Genomic DNA, 16268 nt, shown 5'->3' with positions numbered 1-16268 from the left:
TAATAAATAATAAGATATTCATCTAACTGCCACTAGATGGCAGTATAACATTTCTTGTTTTTAATTCAGCTAGTTTTCTAAGTGACTTCAGACTAAATCCACAACTAAAACATCCACTGTCATCAGAAATCCAATTACAAGACACATTTATTAATCATCTTCGAAATCTCAAACAATATGGCTGCCACTGGTAGAAAGGCAGCGGCCATTATTAAAATAAACATGCATAAATACTTTATATAGCTTATTGAATCACACACTGATTTGAAATTTGGGGTCAGAGTTCAGGTCATAATTACTTTTATATGTTGTGTATGACTATGACGTCACGATGCTCCAGATTCCGACGCAAAATGAATGCGGCGTCATGTGCTTGTTTGTCCCTCGCCGTCCGCCGTAGCTCTGCCTGCTGGCTGAAAAGGCGGAAGTTCCAGCAGGCTAACTTCCCTGAGTCCAATAATTCATTCCCGTTTCTGGGAGAAAGGCTGAAAGGGAAGCAGCGTCACCTGCCAGACATGTCTACTGCCTACAAGAACAGGTGAGTTCTCCTCCTCAGGTGAGACTCAGAGGCAGCCGGAGAAAAACGCAGCTGGACCGCAGAGAATCAATTAGCTGGAGCTAACAGCCCCGCTAACCAAACAAAGGCTAACTTCACGTTCAACACACAATTAATTTAATCTGATCCGTTATTAATACATCAGGCTTCATGTCCGTTTATATTGTCTCATTTTAAGCCATTTAATGGGGTTTTAAAACGTTTTTACGGTTTGAGTCAGTTAGCTGTGTTTGTTTAGCCACGTTAGCTCCCTGTTAGCAGGTCAGCTGACTGCTTTCAGCTGCTGACGTCATCAAAAGCAAACACGAGTGCGCAAACAGCTGCTAAAAAATAAACAGCTGCAGGTTATTTTAAAAAAGATTTCTGAAGCTTTTGTTGGCATTAGGCTGCAAAATAGATGATCGATATACTATTATCGGAACATCGGTCCATCCGTCCGTCCATACTGAACTCTGACGTCAGATTATTATGAAATAAAATGAAACTTTATTTCCAACATGTATAAAATCATGCACTAGAACAAGGAATGCAAAAGACATATTTTTGTACCACAGTAATCTTAACATGCTGGAAAAGGAGCAGGAAGAAGAAAGAAACTGATGACCTCTGACCCCATAAACTCAGACAATATTTTCAGATGGACCCTCATTAATAAATCCAATCAAAACTAAAAATAAACTGGTTCATTAATTTTCCATTTTATCTGGGTTTACATATGTCTAAATATATACATCCATACCCACACACTCATATGCATTAGCCTCAGTTTACGGAAACACATTAGTGCCAACTCTCACCCATATTTCTATATCTTGTGAAAATGACCTCCTTATATTTCCTTTTAAACTGTATTAAATTCTGACTTTGTTTTAACTCCTCATTTAACTTGTTCCATAATTTTACCCCATGAATTGAAATTCAAAACTCTTTCTTGTTGTTGTTAAACTACAAATCCTTAAGTTTGAGTTGAAGTTTTATCTCCTTCTCTTTCATAAAACTTGCTCTCTATGAGCTCAGGCTGCAGTTTATTAGACGCCTTAAACAGAATTTGACCAATTTTAAATTCCACCAGATCTTCAATTTAAGAGTTTTAGATTTTAATAATAACAGGTTTGTGTTCTCATAATAACCAACATTATGGATGATTCTAATGTTTCTGTAGGAAACTCAGTGGATGTAAAGAGCTTTCATTAATTCCCCACACCTCTGAACAATATGTTAAATATGTTAAATCAGAGAGTTATATAGAATATGAAGTGATTTATTATCCAGAATATGTCCAGCTTTAGCCAGGATTGATTTGCTGCTACTTAGTTTATTGTGTAAATGTTTAATCTGATGCCATGGTAACAGATTATCTCTGTTCCTCAAACTTCCTCCTGGTTTCTTCAGGATCCAAGAGTTCAAATCGGCTTTGGGAGAGGAAAGCATCAACCTGACGACGCTGAGGGAGCTGAGCTTCAGCGGTAACCTTTGACCTCCAGCCAGTAGACGCTGTGCTCTGATTGGTTCAATCTGACTCTGGTTGTTTCCCTCAGGAATCCCTCATGAGGAAGGACTGCGCTCTCTGTGCTGGAAGGTGAGTTTCACTCACAGGAAGGTCCAGAACCGGTTTAGACACCAGCCCAGAACCGGGCCAGGAACAGGCCACAACCAACTTGGAACCGGTCCTGAATCAGACCAGGACCGGCCCAGAATTTCCTGTATCTCTGTTGTATTTATTGTAATAAGTTCTGTGTCCTGATGGAAAGTACTGGCCATGTTCTGACCCGGTTCGTTTATCCTCCAGATTCTGCTGAACTACCTGCCTCTGGACCAGACGTTATGGGATTCCTTCCTGAAGAAGCAGAGGTAGGAGAACCGGGCCGACTGGGCCGGACTTCAGGTTGCCATGCCTGTAACGGCCAGCAGGGGGTGGAGTTTAACTCCGGCGCTGCTCACTGGACAGAAGAAGAAGCTTCTCTGGTTCTGCTGCAGATTTCAGCTTCAGCTGATCCAGATTCTGTTGATCACCTTTTTGTTCCAATGATTAATTGATTATTCTCAATCAGCCAAATTACTGATCAGTAATAATCAATAGCTGCTGTTCTGTTTGGACTTTAGCTGCTTGTTTCATCAGAACCAGAGAGACCCGTTTCTCTGGTTCTGAGTCCTGTTGCATAACAGACCTGGAGGTCCGGTTCATCTACTGAAGCAGAACTTCCTCTTCCTGTCATTCAGGAGGAAAGTTCTGGTCCGGTCCGGTTCTGGTCCGGTCCGGTCCAATCCTCTGTCCTGTCTCCACAGAGAGGTTTACTCCCAGTTCCTCAGAGAGATGATCATCCAGCCCGGTATCGCCAAGGCCAACCTGGGCCTGTCCAGAGCCGACGTCACGCTGGAGGACCACGTAAGTACTGACCCGGTTCTGGTTCTGATTCTGACAGGTGGTTCTACAAGGACCAGATTGCATAATCAGTAGAACTGGTACCAACTAGTTGTACCAGTTCTACCCGGTTTTGGTAGACCGGACCAGTCGGGTCTGTCAGAACCGGTCCAGTCAGAACCGGGTCTTTTGGCGTTGCAGCCGCTGAACCCGAACCCGGACAGCCGCTGGAACACGTACTTCAAGGATAACGAGATTCTGCTGCAGATCGACAAGGATGTGAGGTAAGAACCCGGGCTCTTGGACCGGACCCAGACCCAGACTGGTTCTGATCCGGGTCGGTTCTGGTTCTGCAGGCGGCTGTACCCGGACATGGCGTTCTTCCAGCGGCCCACCGACTATCCGTGCCAGCTGATCCTGGACCCTCAGAACGACTACGAGACGCTGCGGCGCCGCGTGGAGCAAACCACGCTGAAGGCCCAAACTGTGAACCGGAACCGGAGCGGAGTCACCAACGTGAGTCAGCAGGGGGCGCCGCAGGCAGCATTTATAATAAAATAGAGATTAGACCTGAAGGGTTTTCATTATAAGTTAATATTAAATAACCTTCATTTTTATTTTTATTTATTAAATACTATTAAAATTTCTTGTGGTATTTATTTATGAATAAAGTGAAAAATAAACCAGTTTACACAGAAGACGAATAAAGGAACCTATAAATTTATTTAAAATACAAATCTTATAATCAGACAAAGTGAAAATTTTAGTTGTTGCTCTTTTTATTTCTTATGTTTTGTTGTATTTATTAATATGCATCAATAAAATCATTTACTTTTTATTTGCTTTCCTCAGATACCAACAATATCTGTTGGTATAAAATAAGTTTTGCTTCTGATGTGAGAGAGAAACTTTGAAGAAATGTTCAAGATCAGCTGTAAAAATTATTATTATTATTATGATCACATAAAATATGTGAGAACTGGATCAGAACATTCCAGTTTTTTCTTTTAGTTTTTGTGGAACCCGGTTCTTCTCTAACTTTGATCTCCTGCTTCTGACCCGCCGGTCCTCTGACCTCTGACCTCCTGAACCCGATCTCTGGTTCTCTGGTTCTGCGGTCCAGGTCAGCTCTCCAGGAAAGTCCCTGAACCTGTACCCGTCCAATGAGTACGAGGTTCTGCCCAGCGGCAGCGAGGCGCACTGGGAGGTGGTGGAGCGGATCCTCTTCATCTACGCCAAGCTGAACCCGGGCATCGCTTACGTCCAGGGCATGAACGAGATCGTCGGGCCAATCTACTACACCTTCGCCACCGACCCCAGCAGCTCCTGGAAAGGTTCTGATTCAGGTTTTCTGGTTCTGTTTCTGGTTCTGGTTCTGAAGGCGCTGTGCTCCGTCCTGCAGAGCACGCCGAGGCCGACACCTTCTTCTGCTTCACCAACCTGATGTCAGAGAACCGCGACAACTTCATCAAGAGTCTGGACGACTCTCAGTGCGGCATCACCTGCAGGATGGAGAGCGTCTACGCCATGCTGCGCGACAAGGACCACGAGCTCTTCCTCAAACTGGTAACGCACCGCCGCGCTCCTCTTCCTCAAACTGGTAACGCACCGCCGCGCTCCTCTTCCTCAAGCTGGTAACGCACCGCCGAGGAGGAGGAGCAAACCAATCTGGTCTGGAAACGCTCCGGAAAAATAAAGCTTTTATACATTTAGTCTGTTTACATTAATTTATATTTAAATACAAAGTTTAAATATAAATTATTTAATCAAAAATGAAATAATCCCCAATAAATTTAGTCACTTTTTTCATTCCTTTCTGTTTAAATCAGGGTTTCCAGTAGATTATCAGCCTGGCGGCCACCAGGCTTTGTTTGCCCTGCCAGGCTGAGTGTAGATGTTTGTAGCAGAGAGTCTGTTTAGTGAAACCGTTAGAAGCTCAATGCTAACATGTTATCAGCTTGGTAACTCAGACTGAGGTCAGGGGTGTTTCTTTATTCACTCGGACCCGTTAACTGATCCGTTACCGGTTCTGGTGCTGTCCCACAGGAGGAGCAGAACATCAAGCCTCAGTACTTCACCTTCCGCTGGCTCACCCTGCTGCTGTCCCAGGAGTTCCTGCTGCCGGACGTCATCCGGATCTGGGACTCCCTGTTCTCCGACCGGGACCGCTTCCACTTCCTGCTGCTGGTCTGCTGCGCCATGCTCATGTGAGGCTCCCAGGTTCTGCATGGGTTCTGGTCCCGACCCGTTACTGTAGCTGAACCCTGACCCGTCTCTCTGTCCTCCTGTCCAGACTGATCCGGGACAGCTTGCTGTCCGGAGACTTCACCACCAACATGAGGCTGCTGCAGGTACGTCCACTGCTGTCGTTTAATAATTAAAACCAAATTAAAACTTTAAAGAGCAGAAAAAACAGGAACGAACCAACAGACGTCTCATGTGGGGTTCCCCAGGGCTCCGTCCTAGGAAACCTCCTATTTAATGTCAGGTTATAACAAAAAATATTAGTCACCAGGTGACCTTTGACCCCATCCAATCACTGATCAGATGCTGAGAACAGATAAATGTGTGGATCTGCAAAACTTTCTGAACTGAAACTGAAGTTATTAAAGAGGAACGATCTAAAGTTATAGATCTAGATTTATAATTCTAGAGTCAACACACAGCTTCACTTCATCCATCTGGAAACCAGAGATCGGGCTGACCTCTGACCTTAACCTTCAGAGCCACATAAAGACGGTTCTACAATCAGCCTTCTATATAACTATCAAACGTTTTTGTCTCCATATCTGACAGAGATTCAGCTGAAGAACATTTCCAGGATTAAAGATCTGCTGCTGTTGTCATAGCAACCTTCCAGATCTCTCAGGTCGTCTGGTTCTGGTTCTGCTCTGCAACCAGAACCAGAACCAGACGGAGAGAAGCAGCATTCAGATTCTATTCACCACAAATCTGGAATAAACTTCCAGTAAACTGAAAAACAGCCGAAACACTGAGTTCCTTTAAACCTAGACTAAAACCAGCTGGTTAGTTCATTTGATTAATAACTTTGTTCTGGTTATTCTTGGTTATTTTGATATTTGACAAAATGTAATTAAAATATTTAGTTTAATAATTATTATTATGTCATAAATGACTGAATCGCCTCGTTGCTGAAATGTAAACATCAAGACTCCAAGTTCAGAACCAGGTTGGTTTTCTGATCAGGAGAAATTGTTTTAAGGGTTAAAACTATTTACTTTGAAGAAATGTTCCATCTGACAATTAAATGCCACAAACTGCTGTATCATTTGTTGAATTCAAATCTTAAAGTTCATTCTAGAACCAGTTAAATTTAAAAATCCTTATTTATCCAAAATGTGAATTAAATGTTAAAACCTTCCTGAATCTTCTAAAGTTTATTTGTTATTTTCAGTTAATTTATTGTTTGTGTTGATTTCAAACATTAAAATCAAACATTTTAAACAGATGATGTTTTAATCAAACATCTCAATAAAATAAACAGCAGATTTTCTGGTCTCGTTGTTTCATATTTAGGTTTTCTGACCCGGATCAGTTTCTTAATTTCTGGTTTATTTACTGAAGTTAAAATCTTTTCTTTCTGCAGGATTATCCGATCTCAGACGTCCACCTCATCCTGACCAAGGCCAAAGAGCTGCAGGAGAACTGCTAACCTGGACGAAGGTAGGAGGTCAGACTGAGAGCCGGGTCAAAGGTCAAACCTGCTTCATCATCCGTCATGGCAACAATCCTCTTCCCTACGAACTGATCAGAAAATATCGTTTTATTGATCATCTGGAGGAGGAGGAGCCAAAACGATTCAACACTACAGAGCCGGTTGCCATGACGACTGCTGGAGGAGAGTCCAGCGAATATCGCAGATCTTCTGAGGCGTTGCTTCGTTTTTCTAATGTCAGAAACTTTTGGGCCTTTATGGAGCAGGAAGTGACCAGGTCCATTTCCTGTCGGTGTTTAACTTCTCTACAGGAGAACATTCGGTTCTGTTTCTGCTTCTCTGGGACGGATTCAGTAGAACCGGTTCTTCAGCTCAACAGAACCTCCAGGATTTCTGGTCAAGACTTTCTGAAGGTCCAGAACCAGCAGCAGGTACCAGATACTCAGAACCAGAGTTTGGACTTCACTATGAGACCAGATGGACCGCCATGCTGCATGTTTCCACCTTTAGCCCATGGTTCTGGGTCCAGTTCTGGTTCGGTTCTGGATCTGGTTTTTGGTTCTGGGTACAGACTAATATCTGGTGAAGTTCTGTCTGGTATGAATCGTCTCTGGAGCCTTTACAGTTTTTCTGCTGGTGCTCAGAGAACAGATTTCAGTTCAAACCCAAGTAAACAGGAAACCTCTGGTCAGTATTGTGCAAAAGTTTTAAACCACCCACTTCCTGTGATCCAGATGTTCCTGAGATCTGTTACTGGTTTGAATCAACGGTTCTCCAAAACTCCTGAAGGTCTCAGTCCAGATTTGACACCTTAGACATGTCAGACCTTGAAGAATCGATTCTCCAGTGAAGTTTGGTGACTGACGGTGTAAATGTGCTGCAAATGCCAAAAACCTGAATGCAAACCAAAATGGCTGCAGTCACAGGAAACAGTAGGCTGTCTGTTGCCTTCCACTCGATTCTCAACTCTCTTCACTGAGTCTGGGATTCCTCCCATTGACTTGGATTTCTCCAGAAAAAATTCAGGCCAATCAGTGAACAGAAGGAGAAGTTCTGAATAAAAATGTTGATTTTCTAATCTGCTTTAGAGTCATAGTCCATCTGTAGTTTCTGTGACGGCAGCAGAGGAAGTGAAGGAAGCCGGTCAGTTCGTGGTCAGAACCGACTTACAGATGTTGAATTATTAACAGCCTCGTTCAGATCGGCTCTTCACAGTGGAGGATGATTGTTTACAGGGCAGAACATTTCTGGTAAACTTCATATCATTGAACTGATGCATTACGTACGTCACAGCCAAACATGAGTGATTGGGTAAATTTTAAAATGTCAACAGAGGAAACAGGAAGTGATCTGTTCTAAAGAGTCCAGATCATCTGGAGGAAGCAAAGCATAGAAACAAAAAGCAGGTTAAATTTCATAAGGAAACGAACCAAAATGGAAAACGCTGCAAACTTGTTTCATAAAACGGAAGTCCTCCAGACCACAAGGGGGAGCCGACTAGTAGAAAGCTGGAGAAAGAAAGAGAGGCTGTGTTTCACATCACGACTTTTTCAGAGTATATTACATTATTATATAACCACAGCGTATCAACATGTTTATATTACCAACTCCAGACTCCCCCTGCTGGTAAGGAGGACTCTTCTGTTTAGTGAGTTAGTTTGCAGCTTTTGCTCTTTTTTTTCCCATTTGCTCCCATTTTCTGTGGGAGTAAGAGGTTTGTTGATTGATTTATTTTTTTCTTTGCAGGTTTTTTCTGTTGCATTTTATTTTTGTGTTTTTGAGCCTAAATCATTTATTAGTTTGTAGCACATTAGCATCATGAGGTCACATCTAGAATCTCCTTCAGTCCCAATCAAGACTTTCTCTAGGGGATAAACTCTCTGGTCTCTGATGTCTACCACATGTTGAGTTGGTTTTACCTGAACAAATCGTTATGGTGCTAACTACCGTTAGCCATGCTAGCAGCTAACAAAGAGTCTGTGTATTTACACAGTGAAGAAACATTTTAATCATGTTTGCTCATTGGGTTGACGCCACGCTGCCATCATGCTTTAAGTTTATATGATTTTTCTGGATTATTTGAGTCTGAGTTAAAAAAGTTCTCTGGAAATGAGTGAAGAAGAACAAAAACTGGAGAACTTGTTGATCCAAACCACTTTGAACGATTTATAGTAACAATCTGGAAGTTATGAGGAAATGAGGGTTTGGTTTTAGATTGGGCATTAAAAATAAATCCTTGGCTCTTATGTTGATCATCTCATTAAGAACTGAGTGTTTATAAACATTTCTTTAAAATCCAGGATATAAATCAGATTTTTTTTCTCCCTCCTAAACAAAAACAAAACCTTTTTTTGTCTTGCCAAATGAGCCAAAAGTGTTTTTATCTTCCAAACCATGAAGTCACTGTTTATTATTTAGAAAGCGCCACAGTAAAGGTTTTACTGCTTTTATGACACTAAATGCATCATCAGAGGTTTATCTACTGAAGGATGATCTTTAAGCTCTTTACATGCGATGCATCATAACGGCGTATTACAGGAACATTTCTGAGCCCAACTGTACAAAATTCTGGGTATTTTCCAGTTTCTGCTGCAAACAGTTTCTCTGAAAGGATCCTGTGGATTAAAGTGCAATCTAAAACTGAGCCACTAGATGGCTCCACTTAGGCAGAACATATAAACTCCATCATCTGAACCTCATCTGGTTTGGTTTGATGCTCAGATACCAGAAAGAACAACGACATCCCGACCGAACCGGATCAGGATGAAAACTAATTAATCATGTTGAGAAAATCTCTGTTGGTTTATATTGACTGAACATCTGAGGTTATTAGAGCCCTTTGGAACAAAACAAATGAAGTTTACTGACATGGAAACCAGAGTCGGTTCTGGTTCTGTCGTCTAGCTTTGATCCAAACACCAAAGACTCAGAATTTGCTCGTTTCTGGTCCCGTTTTCAGGATCTGCTGCTGGTTTTTGGGAGAAATTTGAAGCTTTTGTCATTTTTCCCTCCTGATGATCAAACCTTTCAGGAAAAGTTTCTGTAACGTTGTTGAGTTTAAATCACCAACAGATGAAGTTACAAAGCTCCACATTCAGACCAAAACAAACTGAAGGCGTCTAAAGTGCACAAAGGTTTTTACTTTGAGGGATTGTTACCAACAACGTCCTCATCAGTTTAATGTCTATTTATTTCTCCTGATGCTTTTCTGTTGGATTGTTGAATAAAACTTGTCTTTTTCTTATTTGCATGATTTTACATTTTGTAAACTCAAAGGACATTTTTTGTAATATTCTCCAGTGTTTAAAATAATTGTATATAAATAGTTTTTACATGTTTGCTTATGTGAATTAAAATAAACAATGACAGAAATGTGTGACTAATTAATTTAGATCTTTAAAATAATTTATTTTGTAACATGTAAAAGACAAAGATACAGAAGACAATCAACAGTTTTTGTTGTGATGGACTCTGAAGACACCAGATGGCTTCAGAAAGGCAGGAAATTTGGATATCAAGATGGCCGCTATGTCTGGACTCTGAACCCAATGGCAGGAAATGTGGTTTGCTACTTCCTGTAACCACGCCTCAAGGCTTTGAAGTCACTGGATGAGTTCAAGAAAATTGGTAAAGAATGAAGCAGTCGATCCAATCTTAGACTTAGACTGACTTTATAGTCATTTTCATGCACAGGGTGTATACAGAACGAAATTTCGTTGCATACGGCTCAGGACAATGTTTTGAGCTTTCAATGTTGTGAGGTTACTCCAGAATAAAATAAAATACAGTATAAAATACGAATATAAATATAAATATAGAATATAAAGTGCAGTAATGACAGTAAAATAGAAGTTATTTAGCTCTGTACATGTGCAAGGTATAAAGTGGAGACCAGATTTTAAGTGCAGTCCAGTTAAGAGTTCAGCAGTCTGATGGCAAGTGGGAAAAAGCTGTTTCAGAACCTGGTGGACCTGCACCGGATGCTGCAGAACCTCTTTCCAGAGGGCAGCAGGGAGAACAGTCCATGGTGGGGGTGTGAGGGGTCACTGATGATGTTTCGGCCTCGGGACACGCAGCGCTGGGATGAAATGTCCTGCATGGAGGGAAGGGGGGCCCCGATGATCCTCTCTGCTGTCCGCACCACTCTCCTCACGTTCTTCCAGTAGGAGGCGCTGCAGCCTCCACACCACACAGAGAGGCAGCTGGTCAGAATGCTCTCTATGGTGCTTCTGTAGAACGTCTTGAGGATGGGCGGGGGCAGGTGTGCTCTTCTCATCCTCCGCAGTAAATACAAACGTTTCTGTGCCCTCTTGACCAGAGACGTGGTGTTCACAGTCCAGGTGAGGTCGTTTGTGATGTGCACCCCCAGGAATTTGGTGCTGCTGACCACCTCCACAGCCGAGCTGTTGATGAGCAGTGGAGCGTGGCTGGGCCGGTTCTTCCTGAAGTCGACGATCATCTCCTTCGTCTTGTCAACGTTCAGGATCAGGCTGTTGTCTCTGCACCAGTCCACCAGCTGCTCCACCTCCTCTCTGTAGTCCAGGTCGTTGTCGTCTCTGATGAGGCCCACCATCGTTATGTCGTCCGCGAACTTCACGATGTGGTTGGTGGCGAACCTGGGGACGCAGTCGTGTGTCATCAGAGTGAACAGCAGAGGGCTCAGACAAGTGAATTCAATCGATCCATGATGCTCAACACAGGAAAACACAGTAGGATATATGAAAGGTAGGTATACTGGTCTTGGGTCCAACTACCAGAGCAGATCTGCGATTCTCTGATCTGTGAGCAACCGAAGGGTCATGTGGGGTCGAGGTGTGAAAACTAAGCGAGCGGTCATCCATCCAATGCTGATGGATGACCATAGTGACCCTATCATCGGGCTCAGTGTGTTTTCTGGAGGAAGTCCTGGAAGTGTTCCCAGGTGAACAGGTAAGGCAGAACCTTCCTGATCCAGTTCTCCATTCTGACTCCAAACTTTCTCAGGAGTCTTTAAGAGATGCTGCATTCTTCAGGAAAACTCCTTTTGCTCTTTAAGTGATATTTACAAGTGAGTTTTTGAAAAGTGACTGTTTCATTCTGAGCTGTTAAAGGTTTGACCTGAAACCTGAACCTGTTCTGTCGTCCTTCAGGAATCCTCCTCCATGATCTTTTTGTCTGATTTCACCTTCATCGTCCGCCAGCGATGGACAGAAAAGTCTTCATCATTCACCCAACAATGGACGTTGTTTAGAAACTTCATAATCCATTTTGTTTAATTTTGGATATTTCAGATGTCTTCCAGTTTCAGTGTTAAATATTTGTTAGATTTTAATGTTTATTGATCATTGAGAATGGGTTTTCTTTTTCCAATATTTTACCATTGTTATGGTATTGATTAAGAAAAGGATTTGACAGGTCTAGGTTATCCTGATCTATCTCTGTATTTATGTTGCTGTAGGTTTAGATAACTTATTTCTACATTATTTCTCCTTTTGTTTTATTTTTCTCTCCATAGAAGCTCCCTCTGGTCTGGCCTTCTGATTGGTTGGTTCCTTCCTGGAGGCGGGCATCAGCTGGCATGATGCTGCCATCACCTACATGTTCTCCCTGTTAATTTCTCACCTCCATGAACGTAGAAAGTTCTCCTGACCAGCTGACCTGTTGTGTCTCTGCTCTGTTTTCTCTCAGCTCTAGTCAGTCGTGGTCGATGGCTGCTGGTTCTGAGCCCGGTTCTGGTTCTGCTGGAGGTTTCCTCCTGCTACAGGGGAGTTCTTCCTCTCCACTGTCACTACATGCATGCTCAGTATGAGGGATTGCTGTAAAGTCAACGACTTAACACAAGCGATTTGCTGTCACCCCCTGCTGGCCAGGTGGAGTAAATGCTGAAAGTCATGACTCCATTCAGGTCTAACATGAGCCTTTAATTTTACTCTTGTTGCAGTTTTATCCCATCCATGAATTGCTGGCCTATTTGGAAAGTTCTTTTATGTGCAGGTTTGCATACAAAAGATGGATAAATCTCCCTGTGATGATCACATTATGATGTAAAGTCAGGAACATAACAACTGCTCTCGCCTCCCGCCATCCTAGCGTTTTGGACTTTGGCCATTTATCTTCTGCTCTGACCAAAGCTGCTTCTGCCACATCTTTGCCGTGTCCAACATTTCTTCTGGCAAATGGCTAACAGGACTTATTATGGTTTCCTTTAACGATAGCTTTCTTCTTGTAATTCTTCCATAGAGACCATATTAGTGAAAGTGATGACTGATAGTTGTCTTGTGGACAGATTCCCGACCTGAGCTGTGGATCATTTGGTTCAGAGTCTCTATCTTAGCTGCATCTCAGAGCTCTCCTTGTTCAGAATGTGTCAGGTTCAAACCCTGAAACACTTTGACACAGAAAAAGACAAAGGAAAAAGAGACAAGTGAATTCAATTTTACTTGCAAAGAGAGACAGGCAGAAATGTGTTTTTGTTGAGATTTCGCTGTGGCAGCTAAAGGAGGAGCAGCTCATCCTGCTCTCTCTCATCCTTACTGATAACTTTGCCTGAGCTACTTTTAAAGTGACAGTTTTTATAGTTATATTTACATTTTCAACATCATAACTGGATTACTACAAACCTAAGGACTGGGGGATTTTCTTACTTTTATTTTTACCTTACTTTTCTTCATCTCCAAGTTGAACCAGGACAAAATGCCTCCGGCCGACCCCAAGGACATTAGCAGTATTATACAACGACTTCAGTCTATAGAAATGAAGATCAAACAGCTGGAGGTGAACTTTGAAATCAACGCTAACTGTGGAAATCAGACAACTCTTCCTCAAATCAACGGAGAGGTTGTACGCCTCGCATCAAGCAGCTCACCCTGGAACGCTCTGGGTGCCAAGCCGAAGCAAACATCTCACACCGCAGATCCGATGAGGCGACTGACAGGGAGAACCCCTCACCTGGACGAATCAGCGTGGCCGGCTCTGAGCTGAAACCCACCTTCAACCTCAACACCTACTCCACCAAAGAAAAACAAACAAGCAGCTGCAACCAAAACGGTTCCACCGACCCGGCTCCCAAGGACAGAGCGACCAGCCCGGGCCTCAAAACATTCTGACTCTGTGGAATCCCACTGAAAAACAGATTTTCTGCATTTCAGCCTGAGCCTCTGAGTGAAACCTCGCTTTCAAACACCAACAATGAGGCAAGTCTAACACATCCACCCCCCAAAGCTCCAAAGGACAAAGCGGCTACCAGGAAAACGAAAGGTGCCAAAAGTGCTTATTGTTGGAGACGAGGCAGTAAATGGAATCAGTCACGTTTGCAATCCCAAGAAAACGAGAGTGATTTCTTTTCCTGGTGACACTGTATCTGATTTAACTCGTAAAGTTCTTTCGCTAACCGCTGATCAGCCAGATATTGAGTCCTTAGTTGTGCATGTTGGAGCCAACGATGTGGCAAAGCAGAAATCTGAGATTCTGAAAAAGGACTTTAATATTCTACTGAAAACTATGGGAATGTTGAAAATGAAGTTATTTCTCAGTGGTCCAATTCCATCACCTCAATGGGGAGATGAAAAACACTCCAGGCTGGACATGATAAACACATGGCTGATTAAAAGCTGCTCTGCCAGCTCAGTGACCTTCATCGATAACCTCTGGATCTATTGGCAGCGCTTTCACCTTTTTGGAAGAAGCGGACGCAATCTTAATAAACATGGGATAAAGCTGCTCACTGCAAACCTTTTTCATTTTATCAACAAGGACAGCAACGTGATCATCGCTTCAGAAGAACAGGCTCAAGGATTTCTGACTAGGAAGGAACCCTCTGCATATCAGGAACAACCAGTTTTAAAACAAGCTGATACATCGACTGGAGACGGAGCGACTGGTTCCCTTCCTCCTTCTCCCCTCCCTCTCTGCTCACCCACTCATTCACAGGATTCACAAGATACACATGGAGAAATGTCTTCTGGACCGGAGTTTCTTAAATTTACAGATGGAATGAATCAACAGGTTGTACTTGGGACGTCTCTCCTTAGCGCTCACGTAGCAGACCTCACTTCATTTAAGCCACCTGACTCTAACGTCCCAGAGGATCCATCACTCTGCGTTTCTGAGGTCTGAGGCCGGGGTCCAGACTTTATCTTTACACCCTTCTTGCTCCAGAATGTGTCTGGCCCCTCGGCACTGCAGAACAGGACATTACCTGTCCGGATAACTACAAGAAAATTTACAAGAAACAGAAACATAAAATATAGGGGACCTAATTCAAACATCAGAATGTTCCCCTGCCTAAAGGAACCTCAGACTGAAGAACTCTTGGCCTCCAAGTCACTTAAACTAGCTCTTTTAAATACAAGATCTCTCTGTGCTAAAGCTCTATTAATTAATGATTTCATCACTGAACATAATATCGATGTTATGTTCCTGACAGAAACATGGTTGAATGATAATAATGAATCGATCGTACTAATTGAATCTGCGCCTCCTAACTACAATTTCTTGAATGAACTTCTATCTCTTATATGTATTGATTATGATTGTTTAATAATTGTTGGTGATTTCAACATTCATGTTGACAACCCCCAAGACAGAGGGGCAAAAAAGCTCCGGTCCAGTGCTTAACTGGTTTGAACTGGTAGAGACTTTTGGTCCAACACAACATGTCAAACAAGCAACACACACTCAAGGACACACACTGGACCTGGTTATCAGTAAGGGTGTGAATATTTCCAATGTCTCTGTAACTGATGTCGCCTGTCGCATCACTTCCTGTTATCTTTGAAAGTTCTTTATCTTTTAACCCACTTGGACAAACAGCAACCATCACAAAACGTTCTCTCACTGAAAACACAGCAGAAACTTTTAATCAAATCTACTCTTCTTCCTCACCCTTAACCTGTAATGATGTAGATAAGTTGGTAAATGATTTTCAGTCTAAAGTCTCAGATATTATTGATTCCATTAAAATGAAGGTTGTGTCTGGTAAAAAGAAATCTCCATGGAGAAATGCACAAACAGTTAGATCTGCAAGACAACTCTGCCGTAGGGCAGAACGAAAATGGCGTAAAACTCAACTCCACGTTCATTGTGACATCTATAAAGAAAGTCTACGTAACTATCATTTAGCACTAAAACATGCAAGAGAGGCTTTCTTTGCAGATGTCATAAACAAAAACATTAATAATGCTCCAGCTTTATTTGCAACAGTTGACAGAATCACAAACCCTCCTGTGACGTTACCACCTGAATTCCAATGTATTGCCGCCTGCAACCAGTTTTCCAGCTTCTTTTCAGAGAAAATTCAAAAAATCAGAGGATTAATCTGTACATCCACTATAAAGTCAGAACCAATGCTGAGCCCAAACAAAACAAATACAGGAAAAATGACCCAATTTCAACTACTTAATTATAAAACCCTACAGGAAATTATAAGTCAACTAAGCTCCAGTTCCTGCTGTCTGGATGTCCTAGATCTATAACTCTAGAACATTTCTTTAAGAAAGTTCTGCCTGTTATTGCTGCTGATCTGATCCAAATAGTAAACTCATCGCTCTCATCAGGCGTTTTCCCCCAGGCTCTGAAAACAGCAGTAATCAAACCACTGATAAAAAAGAACAATCTGGACAAATCACTAATGCAGAATTACAGGCCGACCTCTGACCTCCCATTCATCAGCAAAGTTATTGAAAAAGCTGTGTAAA

General features: G+C 42.4%; 1 protein-coding gene across 1 annotated transcript; it reads left to right on the top strand.

Moving 5' to 3' along the window:
- The first annotated feature begins 388 nt into the window (after positions 1-388).
- tbc1d13 (TBC1 domain family member 13) lies at positions 389-9902 on the top strand. Its single transcript, XM_005809750.2, has 12 exons — positions 389-538; positions 1949-2022; positions 2095-2135; positions 2346-2407; positions 2843-2942; positions 3120-3202; positions 3275-3434; positions 4042-4252; positions 4321-4484; positions 4965-5125; positions 5212-5269; positions 6526-9902. Exons 1-12 carry the CDS (start codon positions 516-518, stop codon positions 6589-6591), a joined length of 1203 nt encoding a protein of 400 aa, XP_005809807.1. The 5' UTR covers positions 389-515; the 3' UTR covers positions 6592-9902.
- The last annotated feature ends 6366 nt before the right edge of the window (positions 9903-16268 follow it).

This window comes from Xiphophorus maculatus, chromosome 8 (assembly GCF_002775205.1).
Source record: "Xiphophorus maculatus strain JP 163 A chromosome 8, X_maculatus-5.0-male, whole genome shotgun sequence".
Lineage (NCBI taxonomy): Eukaryota > Metazoa > Chordata > Actinopteri > Cyprinodontiformes > Poeciliidae > Xiphophorus > Xiphophorus maculatus.
Note: the sequence above shows the minus strand (reverse complement) of the source record. Positions and strands in the feature narration are given on the sequence as shown.

Excerpts from the sequence above, each read along its gene's own strand:
- tbc1d13 (XM_005809750.2), top strand. The coding sequence starts at position 516 with ATGTCTACTGCCTACAAGAACAG. Across the intron at positions 2,943-3,119 it reads ACGTCACGCTGGAGGACCAC|CCGCTGAACCCGAACCCGGA; the intron begins GTAAGTACTGAC and ends TTGGCGTTGCAG. Across the intron at positions 5,126-5,211 it reads GTCTGCTGCGCCATGCTCAT|ACTGATCCGGGACAGCTTGC; the intron begins GTGAGGCTCCCA and ends CCTCCTGTCCAG.